General features: G+C 41.5%; 1 protein-coding gene across 1 annotated transcript in view; it reads left to right on the top strand.

Annotated features, from left to right (window-relative positions):
- IQCM (IQ motif containing M) overlaps window positions 1-15,941 on the top strand; it is a 189,027-nt gene extending 173,086 nt beyond the window's left edge. The window contains exon 13 of the mRNA XM_074950990.1: window positions 15,905-15,941. Coding sequence (XP_074807091.1) covers window positions 15,905-15,941 — 37 coding nt within the window. The remainder of the gene's footprint in view (window positions 1-15,904) is intronic.
- Window positions 15,942-16,183: the final 242 nt, after the last annotated feature.

Raw genomic sequence — 16,183 nt, 5'->3', positions numbered from 1 at the left:
TTAACACACAGGGCTAGCTCTGATCAAGTTAGCATGCTAAAAATAGCGTGTAGCCACATCCACATGAGCAGCAGGAGGAACTAGCTGTCCTGAGTACTTACCCCTTCAATATACTAGGGGTGTACTTGGCACTGCTAGCCCATCCCACCAGGCATGCTGCCATAACTATGCTCTATTTTTAGCATGCTAGCTGGACATTGGAATTACACCCCCAATTCAAAGTGTGGCTGTGCCTTTGACATGTGGGACAGCATTATAGTTTGGTTGTGAATTGTAAAGTATGCAGATTACTATGTAATGCAATTTGCAGTCAGACCTGCACACAGTTCGGGTTGCAGTCGCATCTACCAAGATCACAGGAAAGGTCGGGAGGCCAAAATTTTGAGTTATTTTACTTTTGTCATTTTCAAAGTTCATCCAATTCTTTGTAACAAATAATGTTTCAGTGATGTATTTCCCCTAGCATCCCTCTCCTCTTCACCTTAAAAGCCAAGGGCACAACCACTCAACACGCATGTTTTGTATTGAATACAAAGAGTTGTTAAGGACACAGGTTTTAACCTTCTAGAAGGGTCATTGTAAAAGGAGTGGGGTTAAAAATAATGGAAAGGTGACCTGCAAAAGTTTTAAGAGATTGGGCTCTTCCCTTTTCTGCTTCTTTATGGTGTATGAAGAAATTCTAAAAGATGATCTGCCTCCTCCTCCCCAACTCCCCCCGAAAGTGGGCAGATTTTGTTCTCTGCTAACTCTGCTCTTCAGCTTGTGGTGTGTGTGTGAGGAGCTGGGAGCAAGAGGCAGTAGGAGCTGAGAGTGAGAACGCGGACTGTTGGAGGACTGAGGTGTACAAGCATTATCAGACACCAGGAGGAAGGTCCTATGGTGAGGATAAAGAAGGTGTTGGGAGGAGGCCATGGGGAAGTAGCCCAGGGAGTTGTAGCTGTCTCACAGCTGTTCCAGGAGGTGCTCTAGACAGCTGCATTCCACAGGGCCCTGGGCTGGAACCCAGAGCAGAGGGCAGGCCCGGGTTCCCCCCAAATCCTCCCAACTCCTTGTCAGACACAGGAGGAGCTGACCTGGACTGTGAATTCAGAAAAACAGCCAAGCTGAGGGCTGGCGTGAAGCTCCAAGGCGAGCAAATCCACCAATAAGCGCAAGACCCACCAAGGTAGAGCAGGAACTTTGTCACAATCTTTTAACTTGTTCTTTTGTTTGTTTTAAGGTAATTTCCTACGTACACGTAAAACTTAAACATTGAAAAAAAACCCAAAAATTTCATCCTGTGGAACCTTACTAAACCCCCCATGGATGTCATCAGCAGGGTTGGGGTCTTTAGATCCACAGCAGAGTGCTCTGCCACTTGAGCCAATGGAGATCTGATTACAAAAGAAAGCTATTATCTTTTGTGTGGACCTGCCACTGGAGGGGGCTAGAGACACACATTTTGCCAGTGGGTTCTATAGCTATTTGCTAGATAGTAAAGAAATGTTGGGACTTAGAATTCCTGGGTTCAATTCCAGATTCTGTGTGGAAGTATGGTCCAGTGTCCCTGAATCCTCCAACCTCTCCATTATCCTTTCTGCTCCTATCCCCCTAGCCAGCCCCTGCCCTGTCCCCTTCCCTGGTAGTATTCTCTCCAAGTCCCTCCCTGTCCCACTCTCTCTAATTTGTGCCCCATCTACATCTCCTGCCTGTTTCCCGAAACCCCTCTTCTCTACTTCCCCTCCATGGCTCCTGCCCCTCTTCCCCTGCTCCTCTCTTCCCCAGATTCTGCCTCGGTCCCCTACACTGCTGATATTCTCTCACTCACTCAGCTCCTGCCCTTGCCCCAGTGTCTACCTATGTTCCTCTCTTCACAGCTTCCACCCCCCAGCATCCTTGTCTCCTGCTCATACCTCCCACCCAGGCTCCTATTCCACCTCCTTTCTCGGCACCCCCACCCCCGATCTCCTGTTCTCTCCCCCAACCTTTCCCTAAGCTCCTGATCCTGTTCTCCCCCAACATTCCTCATCCCCTCACAGGGGTCTGCACCAGTTTAATTATATCCATTTTAAAACTCTGTCCTTGGTTCCTGCTCCTCTTCCAGCCATCCTCATTCCTATCTCCCTACCCCCAGGCTTCTGCCTTCCCTCTGCCCTTGTCTCCCTATTCCCTGCTCTTAGAATCAAAGAATCGTAGGATGGATAGACTTTTGAGAGGTCATCTAGTCCAGTCCCCTGCACTCGTGGCAAGAATAAGTATCATCTAGATCATCCCTGACAGGTGTTTGTCTAGCCCGCTTTTAAAAATATTCAGTGATGGCGATTCCACAACCTCCCTAGGCAATTTATTCCAGTGCTTAACCACTCTGACAGTTAGAAAGTTTTTCCTAATGTCCAACCTAAACCACTTTTGCTGCAATTTAAGCCCATTGTTTCTTGTCCTATCATAGAATCATAGAATATCAGGGTTGGAAGGGACCTCAGGAGGTCATCTAGTCCAACCCCCTTCTCAAAGCAGGACCTAATCCCCAACTAAATCAACTATCCTCAGAAGCTAAGGAGAACAATTTTTCTCCCTCCTCCTTGTAATAATCTTTTATGTACTTGAAAATTATCATGTCCCCTCTGGGGAGTATTGATCAGCATTCATGTCGTGCTCCCCGTCAGCACCTGGCCTGGGATGGGAAAGCTAATGATCCAACCAGCAGACCAAATTTGGTAATGAATCCTGGTCACATGCCACCTGAAGCACATTGTGCATATGCTAAGAAGAACGTCCCCTCTTAGTCTTCTCTTCTCCAAACTAAACAAACCCAGTTTTTTCAGTCTTCCCTCATAGGTCCTGTTTTCTAGACCTTTAATCATTTGTGTTGCTCTTCTCTGGACTTTCTCCAATTTGTCCACATCTTTCATGAAATGTGGCACCCAGAAATGGACACAATACTCTAGTTGAGGCCTAATCGGTACGGAGTAGAGCAGAAGAATTACTTCTCATGTCTTGCTTACAATACTCCTGCTAATACATCCCAGAATGATGTTTGCTTCTTTTTCAACAGTGTTACACTGTTGATTCATTTTTAGCTTGTGAGCCACTATGACCCTCCAGTTCCTTTCTGCAGTACTCCTTCCTAGCCAGTCATTTCCCATTTTGTATGTGTGCAACTGATTGTTCTTTCCTAAGTGGAGTACTTTGCATTAGTCCTTATTGCATTTCATCCTATTTACTTCAGACCATTTCTCCAGTTTGTCAAGATTATTTTGAATTTTAATCCTATCCTCCAAAGCACTTGTAACCCTTCCCAGCTTGGTATTGTTTACAAACTTTCTAGGTGTACTCTCTATACCATTATCTAAATCACTGATGAAGATATTGAATGGAACCAGACCCAGAACTGATCCCTAGTGGGATCTTTCCAGCTTGATTGTGAACCACTGATAACTACTCTTTGGGAATGGTTTTCCAACCAGTTTTGCACCCACCTTATAGTAGCTCCATCTAGGTTGTATTTCCCTAGTTTGTTTATGAGAAGGTCATGCAAGACGGTATCAAAAGTCTTACTAAAGTCAAGATATACTACATCTACCACTTCCCGCCTCCCTTCCATCCTCCCACATTCCCATAACTCCAAACTTTCTTCCCTCCCCACCCCTCTGCATTTGGGTCAAGCTGTTTCCTTTTCCTCAATGCTGTGTGGGCACAGCAAAGGGAGCGTTGAGTGCATAGGAGAGCCAATCTCTCTGATTTCAGTTCTGGTGCCCTTGGCTGACAGGAAGAGCAATTTCAGGGAAAGTTCTGCTCAACCCTGGCAGCCCTGGGATGGAACATTCACAGTCATTTTGTGGGGATGGCATATGTGCAATCTTGTCAGCAAGTAGCAGCCATGAGGAGATGGCGCATGGCCAGTGGAGATGGAATCTTTAGAAAATGTAACTTCCAATCTCTTAACAAGCCTCAACTGACTGAGCATGTGCAAATTGGGATTGTTCAAAGGCTTATACATTTGGAAAGTTTTTCCTGGTAACAGTGAAAGGCACATCCCTGACACCAGGGCAACAACCCTGCCAAATTTCAAGTCTCTGCTCCAAAGCCTGGAAGCACTAGAGTTTCTCAAATAACATTTTTTACTTTGGCAAAGCAACATATTTTTCCTTAATCACTCAGAAATCACTGACCCATTTTAGCTGAAAGTTTCTCAAAACATTCAGCCTGAGGTAGACATATGGCATGGAAAACTACAGATGAAATGGTATAACTTTGGCATAATTATAAGCAACTGAAAACAGGGTCTTATAATGGAAAGGGTTAAGGAACCATAATTTGCATTGTTACCTGCATTGCCTATAAGAATGGAGGAAAAATTAAAGTTTAACCTCCGTTGACAATAGATCAGGGAATCTTTTGCATATACCTGAGGACAGAATTTGTCCCAGAGTACATAGGATATTTGCAGGAATGCTGGAACTGTACAACCCATCAGTGGATTCAAATGCTACAGAATATATAGAAATCAGATACAGAATTCTTAACTTTGCCACAGAAACTGGCCTGATATTACTTCAAAATTCTTAGGGTCCTGCTTATAATGCATCACTAGAAAGATCACATTATATTTTATTCCTTAACTGAAAGCAAAAAGTGGAAACAAACCAACCTGATGTATCAACCAAAGAGTGTTTCTTGGTATCATTCACTTGATTCTCCATGGCCTTGTGCTTTGAAAAGCTATTTACACCAATGCAAAAGGGGCGTTAAATTCAACCAAAACAGAATTTTCCATTCACTTATATCAGCAAGATCATTCCATTTTAACTCACTTTGCTCAGTTGTAAATGACTATGCAAGAGGTCTATGGGATTTATTTTGACTCATGGTTTTATACTAATGCCTGTTAAAACATTTATTATTTACCAAAAGACATAGGCTGGATTCTGGCTGTGTAGCCTAAATATACAGAAACAAATATTCATCCTCTGCCTGTGGCATAGGAAACAGGAGATACTTGAGTATCAGGAAATGAATTATAATGTGTTATAGGATTGATGCTCCAGTTCCTTGCACATTATGTTTTCATTTACACCTATGCAGTGGTGTAAATCAGAATTTTCCTCTCAAACTAGCAGTTGTGTTTTACACCTGCTTTGTACAGAAGCCAATGGCTATGAAAACTGCAAAGCTGAAAGGAATACAGCCTCACAGACCAGATATTGGAACATGCAGTAGCTTCTTTGTTCCAGTGCACCACCCCTATAAAACTGATTTAGATAGTTACGTGAGGAATCCCTGGGTGATGTAGGTCTGGTATAGCCAACTCTCCCTCCACTGTCCTCTTCCCTATCCCTGGTAGAAGGGTCATGGCTGGATATAAGATTTTGTAGATCAAGTGATTATTGGCAGCTGGAATTTTGTCTGTGGGGCACAAATTAGAGCAGCTCTGGGCTAGAGAGACATACAAGTAGTGTGAAGCACCTTTGCACCCCCTCCTCCCTCCCCCCCCAAAAAAACCCTTTTAAAAAATGTTAAAAAAAGAACTAGATAAGTTCGTGGAAGACAGGGCCATCAATGGTTATTAGACAAAATGGTCTGGGACAACCCCTTCCTCTGGGTGCCAGAAGCAGGAACTGCATGACAGGGAATGGATCACTCAAAATATTGCTCTGTTCTGTTCACTCCCTCAGAACCATCTGGTACCAGTCACTGTTGGAAGACAGGATAGGAGGTCAGAGGGAGCATTGGTCTGACCCAGTATGGTGGTTCCTGTATTCACCTCAGGTCCTGAGCTAGACCAGAAGATCTAACTCAATGTCTTTGCCAGCTTCTCTATGTACACATTAAGGACCTTTTTCTCCTCTTATTTTCACCAGTGTAAATAAGGAGTGAATGCTGAAATCAGTGGTGTGAAAGCAGAGTAAAACTGGTGTAAGTGAGAGGAGTATCAGGTCCTAATTCTTTATGTGATAGGATTAAGTAGAATAAAGCTGACTAGATTTATCCAGTCTAATTAAAAGATGAATAAAATGGCATTCAGAACTCTATAGTAAATTAACATTACAAAACCTTTTCTTAGGCAATCTATGCATCTCGTTGAAGAGGGAAGGCAAGTTGGCTGTAGCTGCTGCCTAGGCTCCTTTAAATCTGCATTGTGGAGTTTTAATCTGCTAATGGGATTTGCATTGGCTTAAAAAAAACAACATATCACAGTATCTCCTAACGCTCCCTATGAAGGGGATGAAGTGACTGCTGTTTCAGAGTGTCTGCTGTTTCAGTTCTGGGATTGTTCACATACAAAATGAAGCAAAGCGGACTGACATAATCAGCTGGGGCTCAAACACCATTTTTTCAGGTTCAATGGTTGTAAGCCTGTGCTCACACAGTCTGAACTGATAGTGCAAATCAGTAATTATGCCTCCAGGACCCTGATTCATTCCACTAATCAGACAATTATAGGTGCAAGCAGTCATATTTTCCTGCAGAGTGCAAATGCATCTGCAAAATTACAAGCACAAATTACATCTGCAAAAAGTGAGGCCACTCTTTAGAAAATCTGTCCCTGTACCTTTTGAGTTTACACACAGGGACAAACGACTACTGTTTATTATACCAAACATGATCATTTCTCTGTTACCTGGCCCTTCTCTCCCCTCCCAATTTATCTCCAGCTGTTGTCTCTCTTCATAGACAGTAAGCTCTTTGAAACTGGGACTATTTTTAAAAATATATGTGTGTGCATTGGCAGGCACAATCCATCCCTGTCTGGGGTCTCTAGGTGCTAGCACAATAAAATATAAATAAATTTAAAAGTATGTTATATATATTTTTTCCCCTGGGCAGGCATGGTATTTTGCTCTTGAGCCTATTGATGGTGGTCAATAAATAAATTAACAATATTCTACTCAGCCTAATTAAAGATGGCGATCTCAACAATAGCTTTAAATTACATGTGCTTCTAACCGTCAAAGACAAGATCGTGGCTGGCCCCTGAATGGGTATATAAGAGAGGGGGATGTTCACAAAGGTTTCCCTTCTGGGATGGAATCCTTGAAAAGGATCTTTTCACAGTTGCAGTCCCCGTGTTTCTCAAATGGGGCAGGGAGGAGGTAGGACTTATAACAGTAGTCTCTGGCTCCTGTGGCTACTGGATCCTGCCATGTAATTTGGGTATAACCTTTTGTAACCCCGACCCATGACATATGACTGGGGCTAGAAAATAAAGATTAGACTCTTATCAGGGTCCTCTCATCTGTTGCACACTTTTATTACAGGGCTAATCCATGGCCCTTCCCCTTGCACTGGCCATCAAAAGTGTATAGGTGTGGAGGGAAGCGCATGCTGCTTCCCACTATGTCATATAACAGGGAACTGAGAGGAACTATATTTCCCAGAGCTCTCCCTGCTGTGGTAAAACTCTACACTGTAGCTGAGTGGTAATTAGCACAAATTGGGCCTAACAGGAAAGAGAAAAGAACAGGTAAAGCAAAACAACACCACAAAGGGAGATTCTGGTCTCTGTTACACCAGTGTAAATCTGGAGTAACTTCATAGCAATCAGTGGAGTAATTCCTGGTTTATTCCCATATAACTGAGATAAGAAGCTGGTCCATAATGGGACAGTGAATAGAAAAAGCTAAGTTCATTGACTGAAATGGAGATGAGTTCCATTATGCCAGCTATAAATTTGACACATAGACTGTAGGGATGTGCTAGAAAGAAGGAAATGGGAAAACAAGTAGGTGAAAAATGCAATGGAAAGGTAGGGTAAACAGCTGATGGTCTCAACACATTCTGCACAGTTATAACCAAATACAAGTGTGAAAGTTGATAGGATATTTTTCAGAGATATGGTTATTGTTTAAAAAATGACCTTTCACTCAGCAGATTCTTGAACTATTAGGTAAATCTTTTAAGGGGAGCTGATCACTACATAGCTAAAGCTTCATAACTTTAAGAGTTCGGTATTCTCATTCCTATTATTTATTATTTTATGGTTACTCTGGCTCCTCCCACTCACTAGAAAAATATGTTTCAATTTCCATACATGCTTGAATACAATTGTGCAAGAGGTACCAGCAGGACTAACTAAATGCAGCAACCATATGAGTTGCACAGAAGCCATTGATATAGAATAAAAAAATTGAAACACTTGGATTTTTCCATAGTAGAGCAGCTGCTGTAGGCTTAGAAGGTTGCAGCAGCTGGTCTATAGCTACCATTATTAGATTTTTAGCTAATCAGAATCTCTACTCTTTTGTTGTGTAAGGAAGGCAGACCTGCCTGGCAGTGAAAAAGGATTTATGATACAAACTTGCCCAGGGGTAGAACTGCAAAACACTCTCCCTTGGCTGTAAAAAAAAAAAAAAAAGAAAGAAAGAAATTTCATGAAAAATGCAAAATGTTCATTAAATACAAAGCACAGAGAAAGGGTTACGTTGCCCTCTATTATGGCAAGGCAGGACTCTGCATTGAGCTGGGTTCTGAAAGCTTTAATATCATTGCATGGCCAATTTGCAGGGTAAATTGAGAAAAATTACTTTGGGCTCAATAGTGCAAGATACTCATAGCCCAGTGGTGGGCTGCTGTGAAGCCAGAGAAGTCCAGTAGCTGTATCCCCTCAATGCCTCCTGAAGCACCCCAGCATGCAAGGTCTGTGATTATAGATTGATTCAGTGTGTGTGTGTGTACACACGCACACGGGTGGCAATCCACTATCTCCCACTGCAGAACACCGCAGTCCACCCCCAACAGACAGACAGAAAATCAACAGCCAGGCACAATCTTTTGTGTTAAATTCTGCTCTCAATTAAGCCACTGAAAGCTCAGTGAGGACAATGGAGTTGCCTACAACCAAAAGCAGAATTTGTGTATAAACAAAACTTACCTGTGTTTCTAACAGGTGCTTTAAAAAGCACCTTTTTATGTAGCAATGGAGATTAGAGAAAGAGGTTCATTATGAAAATATAATTAAAGAGAACATGAAGAATGACAAGAAAGAATGTGAGATGGAAAGAGGGCTAAGCTAGAATCTACATTTTTCTTTGCACACAGTATTTTAATAAAGTGTCAGTCTTTAACTTTGTGGTATGTGGACCAACAGGTTAGTTGCACAAGATATGTAGTACACCTATTTCTTTGCTGCTGGCACATATTGAGTGAGTACATTCCTTTGAAAACTATCTTTACAAAGAACACACAATGTCAGTTCAGTTTGCCAGTGACAGTCTGTAGATTGACTAGTCAGCTGGACGAAGCAGTTGGCCCATAATGGTAAACAACCTCTCCCTTAAAACTGGTATCTTGGATTGCCATATAAATTCATCAGCTTCTAAAGATAGACTGACAGAGTGACAATTATCGGGGTGGGCAGACCAATTACTCAGTTATACGTGGAACTCAGCCTTCTGTCTAATGTCAAAATTTTACTGGCATATATTTGGCCAACAGTCAGTGGTAGACTGTGAATAGGACACTTATGCAGGAGAGTGTGATCTTCTCAACCTTCATTTGATCTCACCTCAGGTTTTCCATGGTTATCTGTTGGTGCTTTACGATCCCATCTCTGATTTGGGCACATTCAGTTTCGGGCAAGATCCACATTCCATCACCTATGTGTCTGTAAGAAAAAGACTGAAACTGAATGAAATTAATCCTAATGAAAACCAGAGATTCTGAGTATGTTTCAGCAAACTGGTTACAGAGAAAATGGAAAGTGATCTGAATCTTCACCCCAAATGAATCTCTTTTGGAGGTGAAAAACAACTATTTTGGAAAATTTGTGTATTTATGTCTTAACTTCCTGGTTGCAGCTGGCAATGTTGAAATACTGTGAGGAAGGACTTTCTCTCCTGAGCAGGAACGGGAAGCCTGGCCAATCATTAGGAACCCCCCAGAGATCCCAGAGGATTGGAGTGGATGGATCAGATTTGAATAAGCATCTGGGACCTGATCACCCGTCATTTATGTTCACCCTCTGAAAAGTGGTGCAACCAAACAAGAGGCATGGAAGGACCAGGAGTGGGAAAGTGTCAGTTCTGCAGCCACATTGAGGCTCATAGGATAGTAAAAGGCTGTGGGGAGCGTGTCCCTGTTATTCCCCAGGCAGGTGGTTGTAGCTATGTCATTTGACTTGAGGATGGTGGCAGATGTGCAACTGAAGGAATGATCAGGCCCAAGAACATTTAACTGGTTATCCCAAATGAACTGAAGCCACAATCTTTTTGAGAGTCACATGTGTGGATAATTTAATTCCAACCACAAATGGGCTGGAAATCCTAAAGAAAATCAGATTCATATTGCAACAGGGTGTTCACCATAGGTTCAGACTAAAAGCCTGGCAAGCTAGTTCCTCCATACTTCCAGTTTCTGAACCCGTAAAAGAAGAAAAAAAAGATTTTACAGTAATTGTTAACAGCCAATGTAATAAATAATTTAGCATATAACTAAAGGGACCCCATAAACTTAAAATCACACTTCTATCTGAAAATATTGTACCTACTAGTGTTACAACTAGTACCTGGGATTACTGAAAAAAAAAGGCCATGCATTTAGGGATTAACAACAAGAATTTTAGTTACAAGCTAGGGACACATCAATTAGAAGTAACGGAGGAGGAAAAGGACCTTGGAGTATTGGAGTATCACAGGATGACTATGAGCCGCCAATGTGATATCGCCATGAAAAAAGCTAATGCGGTCTTGGGATGCATCAGGCAAGGTATTTCCAGTAGGGATAAGGAGGTGTTAGTACTGCTATACAAGGCACTGGTGAGTCCTCACCTGGAATATTGTGTGCAGTTCTGGTCTCCCATGTTTAAGAAGGATGAATTCAAACTGGAACAGGTACAGAGAAGGGCTACTAGGATGATCCGAGGAATGGAAAACTTGTCTTATGAAAGGAGACTCAGGGAGCTTGGCTTGTTTAGCCTAACCAAAAGAAGGATGAGGGGAGATATGTTTGCTCTCTATAAATATATCAGAGGGATAAATACCGGAGAGGGAGAGGAATTATTTAAGCTCAGTAACAATGTGGACACAAGAACAAACGGATATAAACTGGCCACTAGGAAATTTATACTAGAAATTAGACGAAGGTTTTTAACCATCAGAGGAGTGAAATTTTGGAATAGCCTTCCAAGGGAAGCAGTGGGGGCAAAAGATCTATCTGGCTTTAAGATTAAACTCGATAAGTTTATGGAGGACATGGTATGATGAGATAACATGGTTTTGGTAATTAAATATTCATGGTAAATAGGCCCAATGGCCTGTGATGGGCTATTAGATGGGGTGAGATCTGAGTTACCCAGGAAAGAACTTTCTGTAGTATCTGGCTGATGAATCTTGCCCATATGCTCAGGGTTTCGCTGATCGCCATATTTGGGGTCGGGAAGGAATTTTCCTCCAGGGCAGATTGGAAGAGGCCCTGGAAGTTTTTCGCCTTCCTCTGTAGCACGAGGCACGGGTCACTTGCTGGAGGATTCTGTGCTCCTTGAAGTCTTTAAACTACGATTTGAGGACTTCAATAGCACAGATATAGGTGTGAGGGGTTTTTTTTTAGGAGTGGTGGGTGAAATTCTGTGGCCTGCGTTGTGCAGGAGGTCAGACTAGATGATCATAATGGTCCTTTCTGACCTAAATATCTATGAATCTATGAATCTATGAAAATGAAAATATTTTTAAAAGTTTGTTCCCATTGTAAAGGTTGTATATGGCCAATTTCATTGTTTTACCTGCATATTTAGTTGTTTAGGTTCCCCTTTCATTAGTGTGGGTCTGTCACACAGCAGCAGAGAGGAGTGAAATACTTCTAAAATAGGAAAACAACCTTTTAATGCCACAAATATTGTCTGAGGGAGTCAGGGGCAGATGTAATTTGAAACTACTTTTAACACATTTTTTGAAATAGACTACATTAGTGTTAGTCTGCCTTTCAGAAGTCAAAACAAAAAATGTTTCTTTGCAGCAGTCTTTTCTCTCTTTAGGTTTTCTCTTCATTGTAACTCATGACTTTTCCTATCATTCTAATAGCAATGAACAAATAATCATACTTTTAAAATTGTGATATATAGCTACTGGGAAGTTTAATTGTTTCAAATGCAGGAGACACAAAGCTTCTCACAGTCATAAACTACCATCCAACGTCAAGTAAGATCACAGCATCATGCTCTCAATCCAAATGGGTATTCATGTCAGAGCCAAAGCTTCAGTTCACATAGGGTGAAATTCACCTTACGCATAGGGCCAGCACAGGGCCTGTGCATCACATCTCACATAAACCCCTGGCTGAGTCTCTGCAGACTTAAAAAGTAATTTTAAATCTGCAGATGTCTAAGTCTACAGCTGTCCAAGTTAAGTCTAGTAATTCATGAACCTCAGAAGATTTGTGGCCAGATTTACCCATATGCGCTGGCTGCTTTGCATTATCCTGGCAAGGCCAAAGCAGCTGTGACTCTGTTCAACCAGCCATAAAATGGGGTTTATGGTTGCTTTGTGTCACTCAGCAGCCAGAGTGTACTGCTGAATCTGATTCTTTCTGTCAAGAAGCGTCCAAAAGTCCAGATACTTATCTAAATCTCTTTGCTCTAGAAATTGGGTTAGAAACCTTGTGGTAATAGACCTTTGTGAGATTTTCAGTCCTTCTTGGCATTGAATGATTGGTTAGAGAATATTAATATTTATTACTATTGTTCCAAAAGGATGCCTAGTGCTTTACGAGTATAATGTATTGAATAAGGACTTTATTTTGGGGAACATACAAGCTAATTAGATTAAAAACAGTCAAAGGTTGGAGGAAGGAAGCTAGAAAAGGGAAAGTGACTGAGCAGTGGTGACGGGCACATGTCCATGTCTTCGGTCTGTAGGGGGTTGCTTGATTTTTATCAGTACTTTTTTGACAGAGTTGAGAGAAATATGGTTAATAGGCTTCTTGGAAGAAGAGTGTTTCAAGAAGGGACTTGAAAGAAGAGAGGGTGGAAGCATAATAGATCAGGTCAGGAGGAGAATTCCAGGCATAGCAGGCTCCATGTAGCAGGCACAGAGATAAGAGCAGGAGAAACAGATGTGTGTAGCTTGAGTTGCATGTGAAATGCAGGATGCAAATGAAGGAACAAGAATGAAAAAAAAGATGAATGCAGAGCTTTTCTAGCTGATTTTTTTTGGTAGTTCTGTTTCCACTCCTGCTGAGAAACCTGAAAATACAAATAAACAACAAATAAACTAAGCAAGAAACATTAACCTCAACTTTTTAAAACTTCAAAAAAGAGTGACTTAGAGTTTGGGGTTGAGTTTAGATAGTTTGTCTGAATCAGTTTCTCTCATGTCTAGTCTTGGCAGGTAGAAAGCTTTGTGCCTCCTCTTTAAAGAACAATTCAGAAGCTATTCTGTTTTCTTATTTGCTCAGCACCGCTTTCACATTTGTATTTCCTGAATACCATGCAGCCACTGTTGAGACTAAATTAAAAGAGATGCTTTACTGTCTCCTCTCTCTCAAACACATACTGGAGGAAACATTTGCAAATGTGCATATTCTCAGACTCATTTGAATGTTCTTTAGATTTTGGTTCAAAAATACAAATCTCATATTTGTATAGTTACAAAAGGAAGAGGGGGTGGAGGGGAACTGAACAATTTGGCTTCTCTGTGACACACTTCAAAAATATCCAAAAGCAGAGGCCTCAGGTTGGATTAAAATCATGCAAGTGTGTGAAACCTAGCAGGCTCTGAACACTATTTGACATTTTATACTTACATCAAAAACTTTAAAAGTTATCAGGAAATCTTCTTTTCCAATTATTTTCAAATTATGCAAGCGATGCATATTACAATTTTTGACCATAAGCACTTATTGAATCAGACATTCTGCATATACCTTTCTCAAGGTCACATTCAGCTTTATACCATAACATACTGGTTTCAAATCCTCGGAACTTCTGAGGGCTCTCCACTTTCAGTGGCATCAGTGGGAGTTGGGAGCATTTAGCCAAATAAGAAATTCTGACCCAAATACATCTGTTAGTCTCTAAGGTGCCACAAGGACTCCTCGTTGTTTTTGCTGATACAGACTAACACAGCTACCACTCTGAAACCTGTTCTAATTTGGTAGCACTTTACACACATTTTGCACAGGTATAAATCATGACACTGTGCAAGACAGAGGAAAACTAGATCCACAATATTCAAGTAATATGAATTCAGGAGTAATGAATTACTGTCATATTATTACTGTAATATTATAATTTTAATCAATTTAGAATAATTCCGTAACCAGTCACTTTTGTAATGTGCCATTTAATTAATAAGGAAGGTCACAAACGAGACAGAAAAAGAGCCCATGTGAAAAAAGAAAATGGCAGCTAAAAGCTTGTTGTTTAGACATTGCTGCTGAGATTACAAGCGGCATTAAGAGCTCTTCAAGATGTGTTATACACCATGGTGGTCATACAGAGCAGCCACTTAGTTTGATCAAAGTGATAGGAAAACACTTGATTGAAATAAGAGGAAGACATATAACTTTCATAAAATCATTGATGTATATTCTCTTTTTGAAAGCAAAATACTTCTCAGCCATCAGTAGCTGTAGAAAAACAACATGCTCTGACTAACTATCGCTTTCAGAAGCATTCCTGTCAATGTATAAGTACTCGTCACCTCCATAATTTTAATAGAATGAACAGACAGTTTGCTGAGATTACTTCTCTCCAGTGATAATCTGACTATCCTGTAACACTGGAGATTTTGGGTGATAAATGTGGCCATTGGTTTATTTTAATCCACATTTCAAAATTCATTTTAAAAAGTCATTAACTGTCTTTAAACTGTCATTAAACTGTCATTAAACATTGTTATTATGAGATATGGATCAAGGCCAGAACCCAGAGCTTACTATTCCAAAATTTTGAGATGTTTGTGATCGATCTAATCTTTCCATCTTGGATCTACCTGTAATTAATTTAGTATATTGAGAGTTAACAGTGGGTTCAGGCCGCTATAAAAACATAGAAAAGAATAAAATGTCCCTGCCATGAAGTGCCAATGAGCTAAATAAGACACAGGAAGCACATTCTAACCATACAGCCAGATTGTTGGGAACAGCTGCTCTGCAGCTGCATTGCTTACAAAAACTGGCCCAAAAGCTTCCCTAACCAGCCATGGGAGGAAAGCACCAGTGCAAGGGGACCCACCCTTGGTGTAAAGCCAACAGAATGCCTCCTACACCATATCTTGCTGCTGATGATGGAAGGGGTGTGACTGGAATAAAGAGGGTGTGCCCAGGACTTCTATTCAACTCCATGTTCTCCAGCTGCTATTTGGGCCATTGAGGCTTTTGTGAGCAGGTGTAATTTAGAGCTTCCTACAGCCTGATAACTGGCCTGACACACTGCTGAGCAAGCATTGGGCAATGCAAGGGTGATCTTCACATTGGGTGCTCCTCGTTCATAAATGAGGATTTGACACTCACTTTTGTGGGCAAAAGAGACAAAAGGGTTGCACAAAAGAGAGGCTTGGTGAAGTGTACACAGTACGTGATGAGAGCAGAGGTATATCAAGCAGAGCATTAAAGGCAGAATACCTTCCCAAGCTCTCTGGTGGGCAGAGGGCAGCACTCCCGCTGCTATATCCCTGTGGGAGTGCAGCATGCTATTCTCACAGTGCTAATCCCTCGCTGCAAGCTGGTAGTTGTGGCATATGGCATGACCACTCCCTGCCCCCTTTGGGGCACTGTGCATCTTCATAGAGTAATAAGGCAGCAGGCCTTTTGTGACCCCTCAAGCTCAGGGGCTATAACTGTGTCTGGCTTCTTTCACACCTACCCTACATATGTGTATAAGGCCCAGATACGCTCTTCCCATACCTGCCATGAAGACCCCATGAGGACTACATTTAACCTGGAACAATAGATGAGTGTTGAACTCCAAGTTGATGTTAATCTTCTTTTGCAGATACCAGTATGTACCAGAAAAGAAGGAAATCTATTAAACCCATCTCAGTTTGTGACCTCTCATCTTTCTCCAATATCTTGCCTGGTTTATCCAAACTTTCCAGATATATTCTGCCTGCAGTCCTATCACACAACTGAAATATCAGATAGAATGATTCAGTTTTGGAAAATCTGTGTAAAAATCAGGCTTATTACGGAAAGTTAGCTACAATCGTCACTTATATTTGTATCATATGAGCCTGTGGGTGTGCGGGTGCGAATGAGGGAGTTTGTCATTACC

This window comes from Natator depressus, chromosome 4, assembly GCF_965152275.1.
Source record: "Natator depressus isolate rNatDep1 chromosome 4, rNatDep2.hap1, whole genome shotgun sequence".
Taxonomy (NCBI): domain Eukaryota; kingdom Metazoa; phylum Chordata; order Testudines; family Cheloniidae; genus Natator; species Natator depressus.
Note: the sequence above shows the minus strand (reverse complement) of the source record. Positions and strands in the feature narration are given on the sequence as shown.